Source organism: Sciurus carolinensis, chromosome 12, assembly GCF_902686445.1.
Source record: "Sciurus carolinensis chromosome 12, mSciCar1.2, whole genome shotgun sequence".
NCBI classification, from domain to species: domain Eukaryota; kingdom Metazoa; phylum Chordata; class Mammalia; order Rodentia; family Sciuridae; genus Sciurus; species Sciurus carolinensis.
In genome coordinates this window covers 116,746,453-116,767,966 of record NC_062224.1, presented here as the reverse complement: position 1 = coordinate 116,767,966, position 21,514 = coordinate 116,746,453, and the positions used below count along the sequence as shown (strand labels likewise).

The following is a 21,514-nucleotide window of genomic DNA, read 5'->3' as shown; positions in this document are numbered from 1 at the left end:
GACTGCAGCCTGTGAACCCAGGGCAGAACTGCAGGACCCCAGGGCATTTCCCATTCCTGGGTGCAAAGAGTCCAGGGCACAGGGCAGCCTCAGGACCCTGCCCCACAGGCCCTGCTTCTGCACGTACCTGAGGACCTGTCCCCACAGATGGCACAGATATGTTTGACCAGAGACCCGGGGCTGGCAGACGGGTAGCTCATGTTTCCAAGCCCAGGAAGCCCTGGTAAAGGCTTGATGTCCTCGGAGCTGCTGACGCTGTTGACCACGTTGAGCTGGAAGGAAAACACAGGAGAAAGCTCGGCCGGAGGGAACAGTGCCCGAGGCCTGCGCAGGGAGCGTGGCTCCAGAAGACGCACACTCCGTCAGCAGCAGTTTCCAAGCACAGAGGGGCTGAGCTGCCTATGCCCCGTGAGCCTGCGGCAGCAAACCGTGCAGAGAGGAAGGTCGTTTCCAGGGCTGCCCCTGGCCCTCAGGCTGCGAGACGCTCTGTTAGCCGCTCTGCTTTTCTCCAGCCTCCTCAGGTCCTGCTTGAGCTAGAAACCCCTGCTTGCTGTCCAACAGGGCCAGCCCCTGTGCGCAGCTCCCGGACGCAGAGGCAGACACAGATGCACACCCTGGTGGAGCTCCCCATGAAGTGGAAGAGAGCACAGTGGTCAGCCCCACAAGCCCACTGAAGATGCCACCAACCACCCAATGATCGCAGAAGGACCAAATCTTGTAGAAGGCCCCGACTGGGTTTTTAACTTGTCTGTAACTAACAAACGGTCTTCCCATGAAAGCAGAAAGCCTGCAGACGGCGTCTGCTTCGTCTCTCCAGCGCCCCATGTGGGGCCCGGCAGGCGGCAGGGAGCTGGCAGCCCTGCGTGGCCGAGTGGGTAGAGCTGGCCTGCCTGCCCCCTAGCTGCCGCCCACCCACAGCACCCGGGGCTCTTGGGCGACTGAGAAGCTGCCGCTCAGCGCTTTGCATCTACCAGAGAAAACAAGTCAATAGCTACGAGGCTGTCGTCGTCGAGCCCAAGTTCCTCTGGGTTCCTGTGGGCACAGCTCCACCAGGCCAGGCACGGGGAAGGAGGCCCAAACCCAGGTCTGTCTCCTGCTCCTCAGAAACAGTTCACTGAGGTCAGCACACACAGCACCTGAGCACCACAAGCAGGCTCAACAAAGGGAGAGCAGGGTCCGTGTGTCCCCAGACACCCGTGGCCGCCGGGCGGGCTTGAAGGGAGGACCCAGGTGTCCCCCAGCCCCTCTGGGATCGAGTCCTGTCTCCTCACCAGGGCAGTCTCAACTCCCAGGCTGAGCCGGGTGGGCTCTCCTCCTCTGCTCAAGGGCTGTGGGACAGGAGGGACGAGCAACCGAACACAAACACCGAGAACCTGAGTCTGGTTTCTGCCAATTCAGCTTTTCAGCTCACAAAGTAGATATTCACTACGCCTGGGGTGCACAGAGGGTCAGGTCCCGGCCAGGTCTGAGGGGTGCAGAAAGAAAAGACACAGCCTCTGTGCTTCACCTTGAAACCAAACTCGCCCTCAATCTTAAAATCTGACTGTAGAACAGCTAAAACGTGTGGTGGGAGGTCCCCTCCCTGTACGACACGGGCCAAGACTGGACCCCGCAGCACAGGGGTTCCCAGCCCAGTGAGGAAAACGGCTGCCAGGTGCACCTGGAGATCCTGAGTCTCGGGGTCGGGGAAGGGCCTGGCCCTGGCCTTGCCCTTGGTCCCCCAGCACCCATGCACCGCCTGCTAAGAGCCACTGGGCAGAGTGACTCCCGTCCGCATCCTGCCTCAGCTTTGCCCGAGTTCCACGAGAAAGTGGGATTTAGTGTTTGCATCTCCCAGAGGATGGAAGCTTTAGGTCTACTGATACCACAGGAGTCTTCTAGCTGACCAGGGCTCTGCCCCAAATGCTCAGATGGGCGGAGAGGCCATGGGAATAGGAGGAGGCCACCATGGCCTCAGAGGACCTGGCCATCCCCCTCGCATCTCCAGCAGGACCAGCCCTGTGGCTGCCTGCCCGCATGGTCGCAGGACAGTGACCGCGTTACTGCCTCTGAGGAAGACTTGCTCCATGCTCAGTGACCCTTCTACTCCTCACAGCGACCCGAAAGTCCTCCTATTTCCCGTGTGAGGACCCTGAGCCATAAGGTGGTTCATCGATTTGTTCATTCAGAAATGACATGAAGATGCAGAGGAGGGAGATGCTGCCCTGCCCCCAGGAACCGGCCACCGAGATCGGGTCAGTGGGTAGCAGGAGGAGGAGAGTGGGTCCTGTCGGCCAGGGAAGGCGTGCTGAAGGAGGGACTTTAGAACTGGCCCCCAAAAGTGTGCGGGACTTGGGTGGAACAATGTAGACAAGGGTTTCCCGGGCAGGGCTGGAGGGAGCCCAGGCGTCTGGAGTGGGGGCGGGAGATGAGGCTGAGGTGGGCTGGGACAGAGCCTAAGCCTTGATGGCCAGCGAGGAGGGTGAGGTGGTTCAGGAGGTGACAAGCGGCCACTGGAGGCTCAAGCCGAGGAATCATGCCCTTGACATTCCGCCTGGGTGAAAGCCAGGAGAAGCGGCTCGCAGGAAGGCGGGAGCTGCCGGAGGCTACTGCACCTGCCCAGGTTAGGTCCTAGCCAGGTCTAACTCGCTCCTGGGCCCCAGGTCCTCCACCCTGGGTGTCAGGAGGGCCTCCATCTCACCTGCCCCAGCAGCTTCCCAGCCCACCTCCTGGGCCAGGACCTCCTGCAAGCACAGACTGGCTTTGGGACAGTCCCAGTCTGAACCAGCAGCCCCTCTCCAACCCCTCTTCATGAGTCCAGATGGCAAGAGGACAGAGTGGGAGGGACAGTGGGCTGATGATCTCTCTCTGACTGGCCTGGGGTCTGTGTGGACACACAGCAGTGTCCCTGGGAGGGAGTAGTCATCAGCACAGGTCTATCGCTGCCCGGCCCGAGTCTCCCACCCCTGGCTGTCTTTTTCCATTGGGGGAAGTTACTCTGCTGCCCACAGCACTTGGGAGCAGGGTCGCCAGGCAGTGAGTGCACCCCAGGCCTAGGCAGAAGTACCCGGGCTGCTGCTCCCTAGAGGCTCCTGTGGCCGCCTCGGAACACGGGGTCCTGCCTTGCTGAGCTGCTTTCAGCACAATTCACTCCCAGGGCCGGGCCATAACGGGCACTGCTGTTCCTGCGTGAAGAACCCACGCATGGGCTCTCCTTCGGTGGAGGTAGGGTCTTCTTGCAAGAAGTAGCAGGCCTGGACCTCCCACCTGGCTTCCAGTCTGGACCTGCCCCTACTATGTGGTCTTGACCAGGTGCCTTCACTTACCAGACTCCATTTCCCCATTTCCCCATCCCTAGAGTAGATCAGTGGTGTCCAAATTGAGAGAGAGAGAGAGAGAGAGAGAGAGAGCCAGGAAGTGGGGAGGCTGAGATCACGTCACATCTCCCAGGCCTTGCTTGACTGAATCTGATTTTATTTGACATGTAATGGGCTTTCAAATATGCTTTCACATGAAGAAAAGACTTTGTGGCTTAATTTTTTTAATCATCAGATTAGATGAAATTTAAGATCTATTCCAGCTCTATTATTGGCAATTTTTTAATCTAAGTATTTACTATAAAAATATAAACAGATTTGAGAGGATAATAACTCAGTTATCAATGAATACCTAAGCGGTAATTAGTAGGGACAGAATCAGGTCAGGCAGCAGGGTCAGGTGGGAGGATTCTGAAGACTTAACGGACCTCTCCAGACTCTCTGTCTCTCTCATACACACACACACACACACACACACACACGCATACACACACACAACTGCAGCCCAGACCACTTTATCTGAAAAGTGCATAAGTACTTTCCCAGTTACACACTTGGTGTCTCTGGAAATCACTCCGTCCACTTAGATGCTCCCAGGGCAGGAAGTGACCCTTACATCGTCTGTACATCTCCAGTGTCCTGTGTGTGGGAAGGAGCCTCTCTAGAACCTTCTGGCAGCACACAACACCTGGGTCAGCCAGGAATGGGAACAATAATAACATTGCCATATGCCTGCCACAGGGCACTGTGCACGGCGCTTTCTCAAATCCACATCCCCTTTGACACAGAAGTCCCTGCTGGGTGACCAGGGCAAGTGTGTGTAACCTCAGCAGAGAAAAGGAAAGCAATCAGAAAGCCAGCTGAATGGTCTGCAGAAGGTCACACAGTCCCTGTGTCCATACCGGTCAGTTCTCTGCACTCCTCAAGATCAACACCCAGTGAGGGCAGACAGCAGCTCACACGGCAGAGGGAGGGAGACCTGCAGCGGCCCCAGCCCAGGCTCCCCTCTCCACACCCAGCACGCTTACCGGTCACAGGAGCACGCTTGCTCACGAGTCCCACTCGGGCCAGTCCTGGGCTGGGGTGTGGGGAACATAGAACAACCGGCCTGAGTGTTTGGAGTCTGCGTCCCACATTAACACGGAGGCCTTCTGTCCCCAGGAATTGGGTGAATTGGGCAAAGTTCTGCTGCCGTGTGGTTCCGGAGCCCCAGCCCAGAAGGCTGGTGTCAGGTCACTGAGCTCTGCCAGCACTTGGCAAGCTTAATATAGCTCCCAAAGGCCAAACTTGGCCTGGCCTCTGCACACAGCCCAGTTGGCCAGGACCAAGCTCCCAGCTGACCTCTCATCCCGCCCGCTGTGCCGACAGAGGGCCGGCACAGCCCTGCCACTCCTGCTGCGAGATGAGTGCTCTGGTCAGGGCTGGTTCAGCTCAGCACGGTTGCTAAAAGCAGCCTCGGAGGGTCGGTGGCTGGGCTGGGCCTGCCCCAGGGGCCTCCAGCCTGCTCAGTTCCCCGCTCTGCTTCTTGTCATGGGAAATCACTGCACTCATTCGAGTCACAGCTTAACTGCCGTAAGACAAGACTCTGGCACCTCACTCGTGTGTCCAGATCCAGGGGGCGTCGAGCAGCACCTATGCACGGTAGGTTTCAATGAAGTCGGCGCTCCTACCCCAGATCTGCGGCGCGTCTGATGTTCCTGGCTGCTGGTTTCACTCTCCCTCCCAGGAACCGTTCACAGGAAGAAAAGCAAAGATGCCTGGCGCGTTCCAAAGGGCGGGCCCCCACACTCTGCAGATCCACTGGGTCGGGTGGCATGAACACACGCTCGGCCCACCACTGCCCAGAACCCATGCCCGAGCAGTCTTTCACTCCCACCAGGGCAAAGGCAGACAAGGTCAGGCAAGTGACAGGCCCCGCTCTGCCCCTTGCTCTATGATAGCACATCCTACATGGCACCCCCTGCGTGAGAGTCCTCGGGCTATGATACAGGATTGTCTCCTGTGGTTCTGGAGGCTGCTGCCTCTCAAGATCTGCGGAGAGTTGGCAAGCTCGGGTCCTGGGACCCCAGTGTGCTCTGAGGGCTGCAGGCTCATGACCCAGGAAGAGCCCGGGGCTGTGGACTGCCAGGCTGGAGAGCTCTTTCTTACCTAGGCAGGCCCAGCCTGTTGCTCTGCTCCAGGGGATTGCAGGGGCCCACCCACACCGGGGAGACCATCGGCTCTGCTCAGTCTACCTGCAGTCCAGAAACCCTAGAACGATGCTTACACAACTCTGTTACCCTGCGGCCTGGAAACCCCACCTTTATGGCCAGCTACCCCAGGTGCGCTGGCAGGGGGGCAGCTACCCCAGGTGCGCTGGCTGTTACCCAGGGGGAGGCCCAGGTAGGCATGGCGGGGACTGTCATGGCTAGCTTGTCCCTCCTCCCAAGGCTTCCTGTCCTCGCGCTGTGACTAGCGCAGACAGCCTGTTCCTGTCCTGTCAAAGCTGGAATCAGCCACACAGTTTTCTTTACTTTTTCTTTTTTTTAGTATTTTGTTTTTAGTTGTTGGTGGACACAAGGCCTTTATTTTATTTATTTATTTCCATGTGGTGCTGAGGATGGCACCCAGGGCCTCACACGTGCCAGGCAAGGCTCTAGGGCTGAGCCGGCCAGCCGGCCACGTGTTCCTCAGCCATGCTGTGTGCAGAGGCTTCGCTGTGCATGCTGGATTTGGATTGGCCCTTGCACTGCGAGCGGAACTGTGGGACGCACACCCAGCTGCTGCTCCCCTCGGGGTGACCCGGAGCAGAGCCCAGCACGCCCTCCAGGGAGGCCAGGCTCACGGAGCTGTCTGTCCGCAGCAGCCAGGCACCCAGCACCTGTGGGGAGCTCCCCTGCTGGCCACCGCTCCTGGGCCCGGAGCCATCCACTCCCGGACTGCAGACCCGAAGGCAGCGGCCAGCGCCCTGCGGGGCGGTCATCTCCCACGAGCATGCGCCGGGCAGCAGCTCTGCTCCGGAGTGCCCGTGTGAGGCTGGCAGAGGTGCTGCCCAGCTGGCGCGAAGGTGCCTACCTGAGAGCTGGGCGGGGCGACCAGATTGATTCCCGGAGGGGCCGCCAGCGCTCCCGAGGGGGGGCCCATGGCAGCGGTGATGACGCGGTACGGGGAGCCCAGGGCAGCGAGCGGGGTCCCCACCGCACTCAGTGTCCGTGGGGCACTCACGGGGGTGTCTGTGTAGCTGGGGTGGCTGTCCATGGGCTTCCCTGTGGACAAGGCTGCCGAGGGGCTCGTGGAGGTGGAGCCGGCGTGGCCAGGGCAGCCTGTGAGGAGAGAGCACAGGTGAAGGGGGTGGGGTCAGACGGTGGTCGGCTCCATGTACCCGCCCCTCTCGGCCACACCTGCACATCCGCGGCCCGCTGGTCACCCCTGCCCGAGGGGTGCTGAAGACAAGCCAGGATGGAGAGAGCAGGCCTGCCCCAGGAGGGTCATCCCGACGTCCCAGGGCTTGGGGCCATGCCTGGAGTCCACAGGCCTGGGCGACAGAGGCCCAGGATCAGGGAGTCAATGCCAAAGCCCAAGTGGGGGTGGGGAGGGCAGGTCCCAGGCTGCTCTAGACGTCCACTGCACCGAGAACGGCAGGGGGCTCGTGCACTCAGGTGTGCCCACCTCTCACTGGTAAGCAGGCGCTTGGGATGTGGCCCTAGAGGGAGCACAGCCCTGCCACCAGGGTCCACGGAGCCCACAGAGCCCACGGGGCCTGGGGGGCCTGTCCAGCTCTATAGCACAGGGCTAACTAGTCCCCAGGGAGGAAGACCTGGAGTGGGTGGTCCCGGCCATACAGCCACAGAGGCACCACAAGTGCCTGAGGATCGGGGCGTGGGCACGACAGCAGCTCGGTCAGTGAGCACCCAGCACACTCCCCACTGGGCTGAGCACACTCCCTCCTGCAGACAGTAGCCAACTCAGGAGGAAGGAGAGGGCATCTAGGGAGCCCAGCACGGGCAGTCCCTACGGGAGAAGCTGTGGACCTGGGGATCCAGTGAGCAGAGCCTAGACAACACGGGGGGGCCCTTCCTGCTCCAGATCCTGGGCAGCCACAAAGCACCCACGTGCGAAGTGAAGAGCTGCCCTCAGCTCCGCAGCAGCACACTGTCCCCAGTGTCCCAGAGGAAGCAAGGGGATGGGTGGTGGGTAGTGCACAGCAGGGTGGCCCCTGCAGAAGCTGCCACGTCCCAGGAGCTCACTGTCATTCCGACTGCATGCCAAGCAGATGCAGTCCAACCACGAGGCTCATGCTCACGAACAGATCCTGGAGAGTGCCACTAGCTGCAGGCGCCGTCCTCAGCTTTAGGAGAGAGCAGCGGGCACCAAGTGCTGGCAGCGAGTGGGACACACAGAGGGACTTTCTGCCTTTAGATTCCAGGGAGAGCAGGGAGTGTCCCAAATGAAGTGTCCTCTGCTTATGGAAAGGTCACACTCATATCCCCGGAAACTGCAGCCTGCTCTTCATTCCGCCGCACAGCGTCAATCCATCAGGACAGCTGCCTCATAAACCAGGAATCCCCAGACCATGTCAAGGATGAAACTGGAGCTGTGGCCCCCCAGGCAAGTGGCCTGGGGGTATCAACAGGTCAGGCGAGTGTTGCTGCCCTCTGTGGCCCCAGGCAATCTCCATGCAAGAACTCTATCCCAACAAGCCTGCAGGGTTGTCTCAGCCTTTGACAGAGGAGAGAACTTCAGCTCCTCCTCACCCCGAGGCCGTGCCCAGTTCCAGGACAACTTCCCCCACCGCCATGGTCTGGAGAGCTCTGTTCATCCTTCAAGGGTCCACTTACATGTCGCCCCTCCACGAGGCCTTCCCTGGCATCTCTGGTCTGATGCCCTTACTACCACTGGCGTCTTAGCACTTATCATACTATATTTTCACATCTGCTTATTTTCCTGTCTTTTCCACTAAACAAAAGGAAAAACTATGTTTGTGTTCCTTAGTACAACACCTGGCATTGCCTGAGGGCTGAACGGCAGAGCCCGGTCCCAGACTGTCACCCTGAAGCCCACACGCTGTCCTATGCCTGCCGTCAAGGACAGCAAGATGATGTGGAGAGCCATCTGCATGACAGAGTTGTAAGATGACTCAATTATTGAGTGATCTGAAGCTGAAAGTTCACCTGAAGGAGAAAGGAGGGGGCGGCTTCCAAACACTCAAGCCAGGAAATTTCCAGACAGTCGCAGGTTGCAAAGAACAATTGTAAATTCTTCTGAGGCTCCAGAAGGCTGCTGGCCAGCATATACCTGAGTCTGCTACGAAGATGGTGTGGCAGGCGAGTTAGGAGCCAGCCTGACTTGATGGTCCCAGGCAGCAGCTGTCCTTCCCCACAGCCTGAAGAGAAGCCGCCTTCCCGCGGTCTTTCCTGGCTGGCGCCCACGGTCCCTGCCGCTGTTGCCACTCTGCTTTCAGTGGGCATCAGGAGGCTGTGCCTTTCATTTCTGCACCCCCAGGGTCAGCCCGGGTCGGCATCAGGCCTAGGGCATAGAGACCCACCGTAGCGAGGGTGCTTCACACAATGACCCAGCAGCACCACCCCACCCTGACGAGGGACATGGGCGGTATGTGGCCTGACCTGAAGCGCATGGTGAGCACCAGGGTTCTCTGAAGGGGAGGGTCCTTCTGTTTATAGCCAAGGACTGGCCTTCTGAAGGTCGCTGTTTAACGGATAAATGAACTAAATGGACACTTCTCAAAGAAGAAACACAAATGGCCAACAGGTAGATGACGGCTGTTCAACATCAGCGTCACTAGCAATCTGGGAAACGCAAATCGAACCTACCCGAGGTTCACCTCAACCGGGCACAGTGGTCCTGAACACAAACAGTGATAAATGCTGCAAGGGTGTGGTGGAAGCGAACGATTTTACACTGTTGGTGGGACTGTAAGGTAGTCCAACCACTGTGGAAGTCAGTGTGGAGGCTCCTCCAAAGCCTGGCCTGGAGCCACCCTGTGACCCAGCTCTACCGTTCCTCAGCGATCACACTGAAGAACCAAAGCCTCATACCCCAGGGACACGTGCACACCACGCAAACAGCAGTGTGATTTGCAGGTGTCCATTGATGGGTGGACGGATAAAGAAAACGTGGCAGGTATGCACAATGCAGTTCATTCAGCCGTAAAGAAGAATGAAATGATGTCATTGGCAGGAAGATGGATGGAACTAGAGATCATCACGCTAAGTGAAATAAGCCAGATTCAGGCCCAGGGTCCTATGTTTTCCCTCACGTGTGGAAGCTAGAGAGGAAAAAGGAGGAGAAAGGCGAGGCAGATCTCATGGAAATCACAGTGGGGACAGCAGAGGAAGGGTCGGGGGCGGGAGGAGGGGAAGGAGAGGAGAAGGAGTCTCAGCCAAATTGCATCGTTACAAGGTATGCTTGCACAAATGGTAACAATGAATCCCACCATCATGTACGTCTACAATGGGCCAATAGAATGTGAGACCTAAAAAGATAGCTGTTTAAGCTTTTTAAAAAATAATAAATTGATTTCAAGAAAAGTCCAAGTGTATAAAATACTCTGTATAAGATATCATGAAAATTAGAATGCAAATTAATAATGTTTTAGAAACATTGCTGCATGGAAGTACACAGTTAGGGTCTTTGAAGAATTCACAAGTCATTTTAAAAATAAAATCATCAAAGTGATTTGAAATTCATCGTACATGGTTGTTATTGTTATTAATAAAAATTAGGGTATCTTGACCACTCAGTGCAGTAGTGAGAATAGTAAATTGTGAGAAGATGAAATAGCAAGTTTAAGTTTGGTCTTTAAGGATCTTAAAAGTGTGGTTTATTTCTGCCAAGTCGATGACCCAGAACAGGTGGACTATTTTATAACATTTAAAAAAAATAAAGTGAAATTCTAAGACACACATACATCTCACATAAATGACTTTTGGTACTTTGCTTCTCAAAGGAGTTAGAAATAAACAGCTCTGCTTTTAGAAAAGCTGGAGAACAATGACTTTTAGGACAGAAGAGTTTCTGCATGGACAGTTCATCCTTCTCGCACAGACACTGCACACCCACCTGTGACGTCATCAGCTTCTCCCGTGTCCTTGTCCCTTTTTCTCCAAAGCCACATGAGAACGACCACTAGTACCAGAGGTACCGTGCGTTCTCCGGAAGCCTGGCTGGGTCCAGTTTTGCCTGCTTTCTTCCCTCAGCAAGCCTTTTGCCTAAGCTCTGAACCAGCTCACAGAGATCAACAGGTTCCCTTCAGCATTGCCGGGAGCAGGAGGGGCAGGTTCCTTTTGAAGAACAAGTGGCATGTCCTGCAAACTGATGCAGAGTCCATTCCCTCTGTCACTCGCCCAGGGCATGCCGAGCCCCAATCTGAGTCCAGCTGTCTCTCATGCCAGTCCACTCTGGCCTCTGCTATGGTTTGAATGGGTGTCCCTCCAACCTCATTCTGGAACTTGGATTCCAGGAGGGTAGTGTGGAGCGCTGGGGCCCGTGGACGGTGAGCAGGCCACCAGGCCTCCGCCACCAGGGCCTTAGGAAGGGGCCCTCCTGCCTCTTCCTGGTACAAAGACACAGGGCTCTTCCCTGCTTCACTCCTCCCACCGTGTGAGGCTTCAGAACTCAGCGAGAGGTGCCATGTCGGAAGCAAAGATGCGGCCTCTCCAGCCCCTGCATCTGCTTCCCGGCCTCAAAACTATGAGCAAGGCATTTCTATTATGTGTAAGTTACCAGGTCTGAGGTGTTTTGTCACAGCCACAGGGATGGACTGAGACAGCCCAGCCCAGGTTCCTTTGTGTGAGGACCCTGCTTTCTGCCAGATGCCCAGAGGTTGGGAAATGGGCACCTTCCGTATTCTGCAGGTTCCATTCTCTGCTCCAGCGATGGCTTCATAACACGACCTGACTGATGAGGAAGTGCTGGTGGGGTTTCTCAGGAGGTCCCCACACTCCTGGCAGCAGACTAAGAACAGTGTTCTATATCCCCGGGCCTCCTTTCCCCTGGAGAGGCTGGCACTCGGTGACCTCCAGACTCCCCTCCGGCGCTCACACTTCACGAGCGCTGGGTTGAACATGGCTCCGCAGCACCGAGAAGACAGCAGTGCCAGAGGCGGTGGTCGGGCATGGCCTGAGTCTGGCTACTTGCCGAGGCTGGAGCAAGCTGCTTGTCAACTGCAGCTTGAGATGCTAACTGTCACCAGAAGTCAAACCTGGACAGGAGTCTCTAGTGTGCCCGAGGCCACAGGATTTCTAACGTGCCTTTTGGATGGGTTGCGGCTCAGCAGTGGAGCACTTGCCTAGCATGTGAGAGGCACTGGGTTTGATCCTCAGCACCTCATAAGAATAAATAAAATAAAGGTACTGTGTCCACCTACAACTAAAAAATAAAAAATTAAAACATGCAGTGCCTGCATGCAGTGTGGCCGCAGCCTCCATGGTGCGCGTGTGGAGAAGGGCGATGGGGAAGCCCAGAAGCCCCGGCTGGACCCCGGGCTCCCCCACATTCCGGATGGGACCTCTCTGTGCTGCAGCATCCTCAACCAGACAGAGACAGACACATGACTCAGAAGCTCACGAGAGCATCTGAGCCAACGACCCAGCACCCATAAGTGTCGTGAGGTGGGGACCGAACGTCGTGTGAGGCCACCATGGACCAGGGTGTGTGTCAAGAGTGACCTAAAGCAGGTGAAGAGTGAATCTCAGTTGAGGGTGGTCAGTGCCAAGCACTGAATCTTCAGGATGATTCAGGAATAGCCACTGCTCTGAGCCCAGAGGACCCTCCCCGGGAGCCCAGATCTCCTGTAACTTAACCTGACACACGACGCACATTCTGAGCTCCTCCTGCTTTGCCAGTGGCCACGTATTTGAACTTCCTCCCTTTGCTGACGGCACTCAGCACTGTGTCTGAACACGGGAGGCACCAAAAAATAGTTGGTGGCTGAGTGACTGAGCTGAACGGTGCTTACTAACCACTGTGTGTAACTAGAGGCAGAACTGGTCAACATCTCACCTGCATAAGGAATCAGTGTCGCTTATGTTTACCAAAACGAAAGCCCTGGAATCTCTGAGCAGCACACAGGGGTGTGTGTGTGTTCGCTCGGGCAAGCAAGCAAGAGAGCAGGAGAGGAGAGAGGCTTGCTGAGAGAGAGGAGAGAGAAGCCCAGGCAGGAGAAGCACCGATTCTCACCAAGGTGAGGGAGTCGCCTAGCAACCTCGTTCCAGCCAATGGGAGAGAAATGTCAAGCCTGAGTCCCTCTGACTGGCCAGCAAGGGAGCACGTGGCCAGGCCGTGCAGCCTGGGCTGCTGTGCTCTGTCAGCAACCCTCTTCAGGAGGGAATGGGGACTCTCAATAAGTCACTGAGCTCTCCAGTGGGAAGGTCGGATCTCCTCAGGAGGACCTGCCACTTGAAGTCGGGGTGCATCACAGGGCCCCAGCCCACGGATCCCACCACGATAGGCCAGACCACACCAAGCTGCCTCCTTTTCTCCAGGGTAGAGGTGGCACAGGAGCTTGACAATCAGAGAACACCAGACACCTGGCTTGTCCTTTGTCCTTTCCCTCCTTGGCTCAGCAAGCCGTGGGACCAACCGTGAAGGACTTTAACTGACACTTTTATGTCTTCTCCTCTGCTGAGCAGCAACAACAACAGCCACAGCTAGCGTTACAAGCAACTGCCAGCAGCCAGGAGGCCCACGCCACACACGACAACCCATTCCGCGCCACACCACTGGAGCTGGCTGCTCTTGTTGCCCCTCACTGTACAGACGCAAAGTCCCCAAAGGAACGTGGCTAGTAGGTGAGGCTCGTGTCATTTGAGGCCAGGGAAAGCAGCGGTGTGGGGTTACGCCCAGCCCTAGCGTGTACGGCTGTGGCACTCTGACCTCTAGCAGTTACCCACAGCCCCTCCTGCCCCTTGGCCTGAGGATTCCAACCCTGAGTCTTTGGGATGGACGCCCCCAGCCTGGCACTAGCCCCTCAGGATGCAAACCCTGCTCTGGTTCCTTTCGGCTGGGCCCCCACCCAGCCCAATGCCCCCACCCTCCATAAAAGACCCAGGCACCGCATGTTCAGAAGCACTATGACGCGAGCGTCTGGCTGCAAGACCATCCTGAGACTGGTTGAACGGCATCCGACACCTGTCCTGAGATGCAAAGCTGCACATCTTCACAGACGTGGGAAACGACTTGAGCCGTGAGCTCCCAGCGAGGGGCAGCAGAGAAGCTGCTCTAGCAGGAAGCCTTCTCTGTGCTCAGGGCCCTTCCTGGCTTCCTCACTAAGGAAGATAAAGGAACAAGAGCGGAGAGTGTGGGGAAGACGCTCCTCCTGCCCCGGAGGCTCAGCTTCTCCCTGGAACCTCTGCTGGCATGTGCCTGTGGGCCAATGCCCTGCACCCAGGTCCCTGACCCACTGAGCCAGCAGCTAGCCGCCCCCCAGGAGCTCAAGACAGGTCCACCTGGACAGCTGAAGGATGGCTTCTCTAGCGCTCGGGGGGAGGGGCAATAGTTCTCTCTCCCTCTCCCCCCACCCGCCCCCATTCCTCCATCTCCCGCACCCTGCCCCTCCCTAAAGTTGGTAATGATGGAGGCAGCGAGGAGCAGGGAAAGATTGATAATCGCCTCATTATTACTAGCATTATATATAATTATAGCAAAACCTCACTCATTTGGATCAATTGAGAGAAAAATCAGTCTAAATTCGTGACAAGTTGGCAGATTACTTTTAAATTACAATTTTATTACTTCTAAGTAACACACGTGAATAGTTTGTGTTTCAAGTACCACAAGCTAATGGTTACTAAGTGGGGATTTTATAAAACCTGCTTTAAAAGACTCTTTTGTAATTAACACCCCGTTAATATGCTAATGATGCTCCTACTATGCTTTTTAAATTGCTTGAAAACAGATGTGTCTTAAATGGGCTCAACACTTCTCCTATCATCTGCTTAACAATCTTTTTTCCTTATTAATTTTTGTGAATGAGCAAATACAAACTAGTTCATACCATGACCTATTTAATCACAATTCCAAATTAATTATGCCATAAATTAGTAAAGACCATATTGTTTTTGTTTAGAAATTAGACTTTTAAGACTTCAAAGACCATCTCATTTCATAGACAAGGGAATCATCTCAGAGAGGTTGAGAGATTTGCTCAGGGCCACAAAGCACAGCACAGAATCACCGGTCTTTCAGCTCCTGAGTCCGAGTCGATGCCAGCCACTATGTAGTGCCTGACATTCACAGAGCTCTATGAATGGCAATTGCTGGTACGATTTTGTGCCTGGCCCAAGTGAAGCACTGGAGACAGGAGCAGACCCTCCCTGGAGGCCGCAGATGAAGTCCGCCTGGGAGGGCTCTGTAGAACAGGAACCGTCCCCTTCAGACAGACTAGGGAACAGGTTCAGGATGACAAAGTGACCCTTTCAAAAGGGCTTGCCATGAGTTATTTCAGACCAAAGAGCTGAGTCTAGTCTCACACGATTCCTGTCCTCGTTTCTGCAAGTGATCCAGGTCTTGGCTTGTATTCCACTTTCCCACCCAGGACCAAATTATAAGGCTTGCTGGCGCAGATGGACATGCTGCCGCTGCTAACAAATGAGCGGCGCCTGGGGGCCCCGCTGCAGAGGCACCGCCTGCCTCTCTGAGCCAGTTCTACAGGCTGGCACACCAGGTGCCCACTAGGCCACCCAGACACCTGCCAACGAGGCTGTCCAGCGCGAAGTCCTGGAACCCCAATTCCACAGGCACAGCGTTGAATCCTGGACCTCCATCCCTCTCGCCAGGCCTCTGGACTCTTGCAGACAGGCCTCCCCGAGCCTCTACGTGTGAATCGACTCCCCTTGAAGACCACGATCATCTTGCAGCGGGATGAATGACCTCCTGGTGCAGTTTCCACTGGGCAACGAGGTTGAAACCGCCTCAAATGTTATCGGGCACTTCCGTTGCCGCTCTCTGACTTCTCGAAAGTGCCTTTTGAATTCAGGACCGCAGACTTCTCTGTGTTCAACGTGTGGATATGAATCATGAATCTCGTCGGGAGTTTAGAGTGGTCTTTAACCTAGACCTCCCCCACCCACAGTGGCGGATAAGGAGGAGCAAGGAACTCCAGGCCCTTAGACTTGCCGAGGAGGAAGCTGGCCTGGTCAGGACTTGCTCAGGTCCCTGGCCTGGGGCCAAGGTCTCCAGAAAATTACAGGGTTGGAGGTCCCTGGTGATGGCTCCCTCCTGAGCTCCGTCTGGAGATAATCTGTTGAAGTAGGGTTTTCTGAGACCCGGGCTCCCTGTAGAGCAGAATCCATGCTGTATTTATTTCACTTTGCCGCTCTCCCGGTGAGCTGCCCGGCGTATTAACACCAGGCATGCCTCTTCTAACAAAGCAGCACACGGAATTCTAGCTGAATTTAATACCAGTCTCCAAATTTTCTACAGAAAGAGAACAAACTTTTATTGTGTGTTTACAATCTTCCAGGCTTTTAAAAATCCAGTCCCTATGCTGTGGAAGGGCAGCCTCGGTCCACAGTTGGCACCGGGAGGACGACCTGTGGCTCAGCTCCACTCCTCCTGTCACCTCAGCTGGCTCGGGAGGACGGGAGAATCCAGCTTGAGGACCGTGAACACCCACAAGTCCTGGGTGAGCCCATCTGCCTTCCCAGTGTCTTCACCTGAAACTGAACCGTCGGACCAGAGGACCGACAGGCCACTGTCCAGCTCCCGACAGGGGAGCTTGGCAGCGTGGGCCAGAGCGCAAGTGCTGGGAACCAAAGCCGAGGGAAGGGCAGTCAGGAATGGCCACTCCACAGTGACCCAGGGTCAGCACACCTCCCAGAGCACAGCCCGCTGAGTCGCAGTCAGAGACCACACAGCCCGAGTCCACCGTCTGCCCGAGTGGGGAGCTGAGTTCTGCCTGTTGAAACGACATGTGGTCCCCTGGGAAGGCCTTCAGCCTGTCCAGGGCCTGGCCCTCCCCAGTGTTTCGTCCACATTCAGCAACCACGTGTGTTCTAGAGAAAAATGTGGACGTGGAAGTGAAGAGGGGGGGCACTGAGCATCTGGGCTGGGTCTGGGGCTCTGCTCTGCCCAGCCTGGCACAGGCTGCAGACTCTGCTCTTCCTCACCAGCAGTCTCCTGGGCAGGTGCTCAGCCTCCCTGTGGTTCCACCTCCTTGTCAGAGCACGGGGAGGCGGTGACAGGGTCTGACCCCCAAGGGCCCTTGTGCATGTTAAACAAGGTGAGCACACCCACACCATCCTGGAGCTCTGTGCAAACAGAAGGTGCCTAATAAATGTTAACTGCTGTTTTCACTCTTGGGTGAGGATCACTGAGCCAGAACTGAGTTGGCCCGTGAGAGCCACCCAAGCCCAGGCATTTGGGAAAACAGACCTCCATTCTCTGGGCCTCCGGGTCCTCTGCTGTCCTAAAAGAAAACACCAGCCTCCTCTGGAGCCCCCGCCAGCCAGACGCCAGGGCCGGTGGCAAAGTTCTCACAGATTCAGAGGCCACGTACTGAGGGAGAGGCGGATCGGTTAGACTCCTCTTCCGGGTGCTGCTCAGCTCTCCACCTCTTGGTAAGATCACAAATGTTTCAGAAAGCAGTTCATACTCGATGTGCTCCTCGGAGACCCCGTGAAGTCATCCCTTCCTACGTAAGCCCTCACCATCTACACCCAAGGCACGTTCCAACTCGCCACCCACACCTCCGTGGAGGGAGAAGGTGCTGTGGCAACGCAGCCTGTGCACACGCGTGTGAGCTGCCACTGCCCTCTTGACCCTCCACTGTGGCTGTGCCCAGGTCAGGTGGGCAGGAGGTCTGCAGAGTCACTGCTGCCCCTTGGTAGCTCCCACTCTGCGCTCCCCTTGGGCCCAGGCCCCCGTGTCAGTGCTGAGGCTGGATTCTGGGTTGGAGGGGAGCTCCAGACCCTCCGAGGGGCCGCCCACCAGCCCCAGCTCTGCAGAGCAGACGTGTCACCCACAGAAGCCCTGAGAGGTGGCTCAGCGGGGCCCCGCCCCAAGCCAGCCGGCCTGCTTGGTCCCGGGCTGTGCCGCTGCTAGCTGTGAGGCCTGGCTGAAGGGCCGCGCCTCTCACTGCCCTGCCCTCCTCCTGCACAACAGGACCGCAAGCAGGACACTGACTCTGCCTGCTCCGGGCTGTGCCAGAGCTTGTGACGGGGGCCAGCGTCCGTGTTTCAGGGTGCTGGCTGAGGGACATGAGGGCAGCCCTCTGCTCACCACCTCCTGCCCTGGGGCTCACTGCACACTGGAGGGGGACTTCCGGCACTGCCCCGCACCAGGGCAGCCAGCCTCTTACGAGAAGCAGCCAGGGCGTGGCCGAGGAGGAGAGAAGGGGCTCCCCATCACCAGGCGGGTGCTGGGCCACTGCAGCCAGCGCGCGCCAGCCTCGGGCCACTTTGACCAGCCTCTTCTTGGCCAATGGAGTGATGCTGGGGCACCTGGTGGGCACAGCCCCCCCACCAACTCCCAGGTACTTCCAAGTGCAGCTTCGCTTCCCAGGGATCCTCCCGGGGTTCCCGGGGTTCCATCTGCTGGTGTGGACTGGGCGGGAGCTAACGGCCCAGTCATTCCGTAAGCCGGCACAGCTTGCGGCATCCGGGCACAGGTGGCAGGAGGCTGCAGGTGACCTCGGCTCTTGTCTTCAGGTCCACGGTCCCAGGGGTCCTGTCCCCTCCCTCCCCAGCACCGCAGGCCTCAGGCCTCCCTGAACTTGGTGCAGGGTCCTTCCTTCTGTGCTCAGCCTCCTCTTGACTGCCATGTGCAAACAAAATAGAAAGCATCACACAGCCCACCGAAGCAACTGTCCCCGCAGGAGGTCCGTCAGGGAGAACTGCCTCTAGGGAGACCCAAACAGCCCGAAGTTCTCTCCTTCACTTGTCTTCAGGCTGCACCCCGTGTCTTCTTCTCTCTGAGACCTCCTTGCAGCAAACACTGGAGCCCCACAGTTATGAAAATCTACGCCACAAAATACGCCAGTCAAAATATGAGGATTTGATTGTATTTTTCCAGATCCCCATTTCATGATTCTCCAGTAACGTCTGCTGTTACATTTATTCTGCTGTTACATTTATTCACTTGTTAGCATGAGTAAAATGGAGGAATGGAAACTCAATACAAATGTGTGGACAGCACGTGGCGGCTGCTCTTTCAGGTGCCAGCTCACTTCATGCTCCAGCAAAACTAAGGTGGAGATTATAAATCCCATTTTAGAGATGAAGTCACTAAGGCCCAGAAAGGTTCATAGCTTTGCCTCAAGTCACACAGCTAGTAGGTGAAAAGCTGCGAACCAGACTCAGGAGCCACCCCCTTTCTCTCTTTCTTTCTTTCTTTCTTTCTCTCCTCTCTCTCTCTCTCTCTCTCTCTCTCCTCTCTCTCTCTCTCTCTCTCTCTCTCCCCTCTCCCCCACCTCCTCATTCTTTTCACTGCATCAGCTTAAAGCAATACCACCATGATTTTGTGTGAGAGACTTTTCTGCAACTCAGCCCTCAGTTGTCTCAGACTAGTCCCTGACGTCCTTAGGCTTCGGATTACACATGCAGGACAGAGGTCCAGGGCACTGTCTGGGTCCCGTGGATGTTAATATTTCAGGCTCCCCGCAAGCAACCCCAGGTGTTTAGACTGAACTTCCTTTTCCCAGCCATGACGTGAGTGGTCTCCTAACCCACTTTTCACCTCCTCTGTACCACAGGCTTTCTTAGGCATTGGAGAAGCTACCATCAAACAGGCCCCGGTGGGCTCAGGAATTTGCCTGAGGATAAGCCTGATCCTCAAATGACCGGACTCAGAAGCCCAGAGGAAGCAAGTCTGAGCTCCGCTTGCTGGTCTCAGACTGCCGGGGAACAGGAGCTGCCGCCTGAGCGTCCCTGCCTCCCCCTCCAGGCTGCTCACTTAAAAAGCTGCCCCCAGCCCGAGAGGCAGAGAGAAGCCTCACTCGCTCTGTCCTCCCAGGGTCTGACTCCATGCTTGGCTGAAGGAATGAGCAACTTCCCGGGTTTGACTGAAGGAATGAGCAATGCCCCGGCCCACTGCCCCGCGTCAGGGGCCACATCTACCTTGCAAGGCCCACCTTGCCTGGGGTGGGGTGGGTCCGCCCAGCCACGCAGGGAGGTTTTACCCCCTGCCTGCTGGTGAACTGGCCGGCTGTCTAGAGGAGACCAGTAGGGCAGGAACTTTTCAGTTCTCAAGACCTTACAAAAATATCTGCTTTGTCCTGGCGCCCCAGAATCCATGGGGGAAGCTCCCCCTTTGGCTCCCGAATGCCAGCTACAGGACACCACCTGACGCTCTGACACGAGAGGCCAGCTGGTCAGCTGCTGGCTCCCTTTACCCAGAGCTGGGAGGCTGTGCTGCCGCTGTCACTGAATGAGGGACCCTTGGGACGGTGTACCTGGACCTGGAGGCCGCTGTGCACCCAGTCTCCGGAAGCTTCTGCAACAGTGCCTGGGCTGCCCTGCCTGGCGTGGCCACTGGGGTCTTCAGTTTGCCTGTTGCCTCTTGTGAGAGGCCCCCCTCCCCAGATCTGGACCCCCGGAGGGGAAGCCCAGCAGCAGCCTTGGAGGGAATGGGGGGGCAGCTGCAGGGGGCAGAGACGAGGCGCCAGCAAGTCAGAGGGAAGAGCGGCAAGTTAAAGGCTTTCTTGTTGAAAATCCAATTACAGCCAAAGCCGCTTTCCACTAAAAAGACCCGTGCAGCATTTCTGGGAGCTGACGCCTTTGGACCCCCATCTTTCCTGCTCCAGATTAGCCTCAGGTTGGAGCTAGCGCTGGGCTCCTCCATCCGCTCACCCCACACATGTTGGGTAGACAATGCTCCCACCCACCTTTGTCTCAGACGCCCCCGTGGACGCTGTCCTTGGGCTGCCCCAGACCCCCGCCTGGCCCGCTGCGCACCCGCGCCCCTGGCCCGCGCACTCAGGGCAGCGCGCATGCAAGCTGAGTGCGCGTCAACACGGCCCCTCCTTCAGTCCGGCGGCCTGGGTCCCCGGCGTCTGCGGCAGGTCCTGGCCGCCCAGCCCCCGCCGACTCACCTCCAAAGCCTGCGGGAAACTTCATGAAGTGCGGGTAATTCCCGTACATGTTGCTCCTCAGTTCATCGTCCGCGGGCGGCTGGGATCGCGCCCTGCGGCTCGGCACAGCCCGCGACTTCAACTTGGGCTGGCGAGAGTGGTCATCGCTTCCTCGCTGCCGGCGAGCAGGGGCTGGGCCAGCCCTCCGGGATTAGTCAGGAATCTGCCTCCGGAGCCGGCGTCCACATAGCGCGGAGCCGCGGCAGCTGGTGCCTGTCAGTAATCACGCATAATGCGCCGCTCCCGCCGCCGCTCCCGATCCTGTTGCTAGTTTGATTAACTCGGGCTGGGTCGCTGCCTGCGACTCTTCAGCTCCCAGCTGTCCCCAGAGGTCCCTGCCGGTGGCGCGCTGTCATCTGCTAACAGATCGATGTGTGGCCGCCCCAGCAGGTCTGGAGGGGGAGGGGCAGGCCGCGGAGACTCTTTAGGTGCTTTTTCCTCGACTTGCACCCAAAAAATCAATGGGGCTTTATTGAGATGCGTGTTCTCACGCGGGCTCAGCTGCACTTGGTGTTGACGGGCAGGGTGGGGCCAGAGAACAGAGCCCTTTCATGAGCATCAACTCAAAAAGAGTGGGACGGGGGCCAGCTGCGGAGACACTCGGACCCAAGGCCCTCCAGCTTGTCTGCTCCACAGAGCCTGGGGAGGAGGTGCTGCATGAGCCGGTGGCCCTCATCCCCCACCATGTCCCCAAAGGGAGACACTCAGCTCAGATTCCACGCACAAAGACCACGCTGGGGCCTACTGGCACAGCCACCCCTTGGCCGGCACCCCACCCACAGATGGGAGTCTAAGCCCCTCTGATGTGGGGACTGCCTCAGCCTGTTCTTGAACACCTCCAGTAACGGGGAGCTCGGGACTTTCCCAGTTCAGCCCTACATCACCCCCACCATGAAAGCGCTCTCAGCTGACCTGGAACCTGGCTCCTCTCAAGTCTCTGCCCATAGGACCTTGGCTACTTCCTGGAGCCACACAAGGGAGACCTATGGGGTCCATCCCAGTGGGGTCTCAGACAGATCCGCCAGGCCCCTCGCCCACTGGATCTGGGCTCTTGCATTTCTTCAGTCCAACTCTGTATCAGCAAGTGTTCAAGTCCATTCAAAGCTCACCTTGCTTCTAACAGATCTTCAGGCCTGTAGACCCTCAGGGGGAA

At 57.1% G+C, this 21,514-nt stretch overlaps 1 protein-coding gene across 2 annotated transcripts in view; it reads right to left on the bottom strand.

Annotated features, from left to right (window-relative positions):
* Nucleotides 1–20,770, bottom strand: part of Rxrg (retinoid X receptor gamma) — a 36,982-nt gene extending 16,212 nt beyond the window's left edge. Inside the window, exons 1-3 of one of the 2 annotated variants that reach the window (XM_047520573.1) lie at nt 20,323–20,770; nt 6,351–6,598; nt 128–272 (exon numbers count right to left, since the gene is read on the bottom strand). In XM_047520573.1, the coding sequence (XP_047376529.1) occupies nt 128–272; nt 6,351–6,598; nt 20,323–20,371 (442 nt within the window). In that variant the 5' untranslated portion in view covers nt 20,372–20,770. Of the gene's footprint in view, nt 1–127; nt 273–4,324; nt 4,517–6,350; nt 6,599–20,322 lie in introns of those variants that run through there. The other variant, XM_047520574.1, reaches the window with a different exon arrangement.
* Between the last annotated feature and the right edge of the window lie 744 nt (nt 20,771–21,514).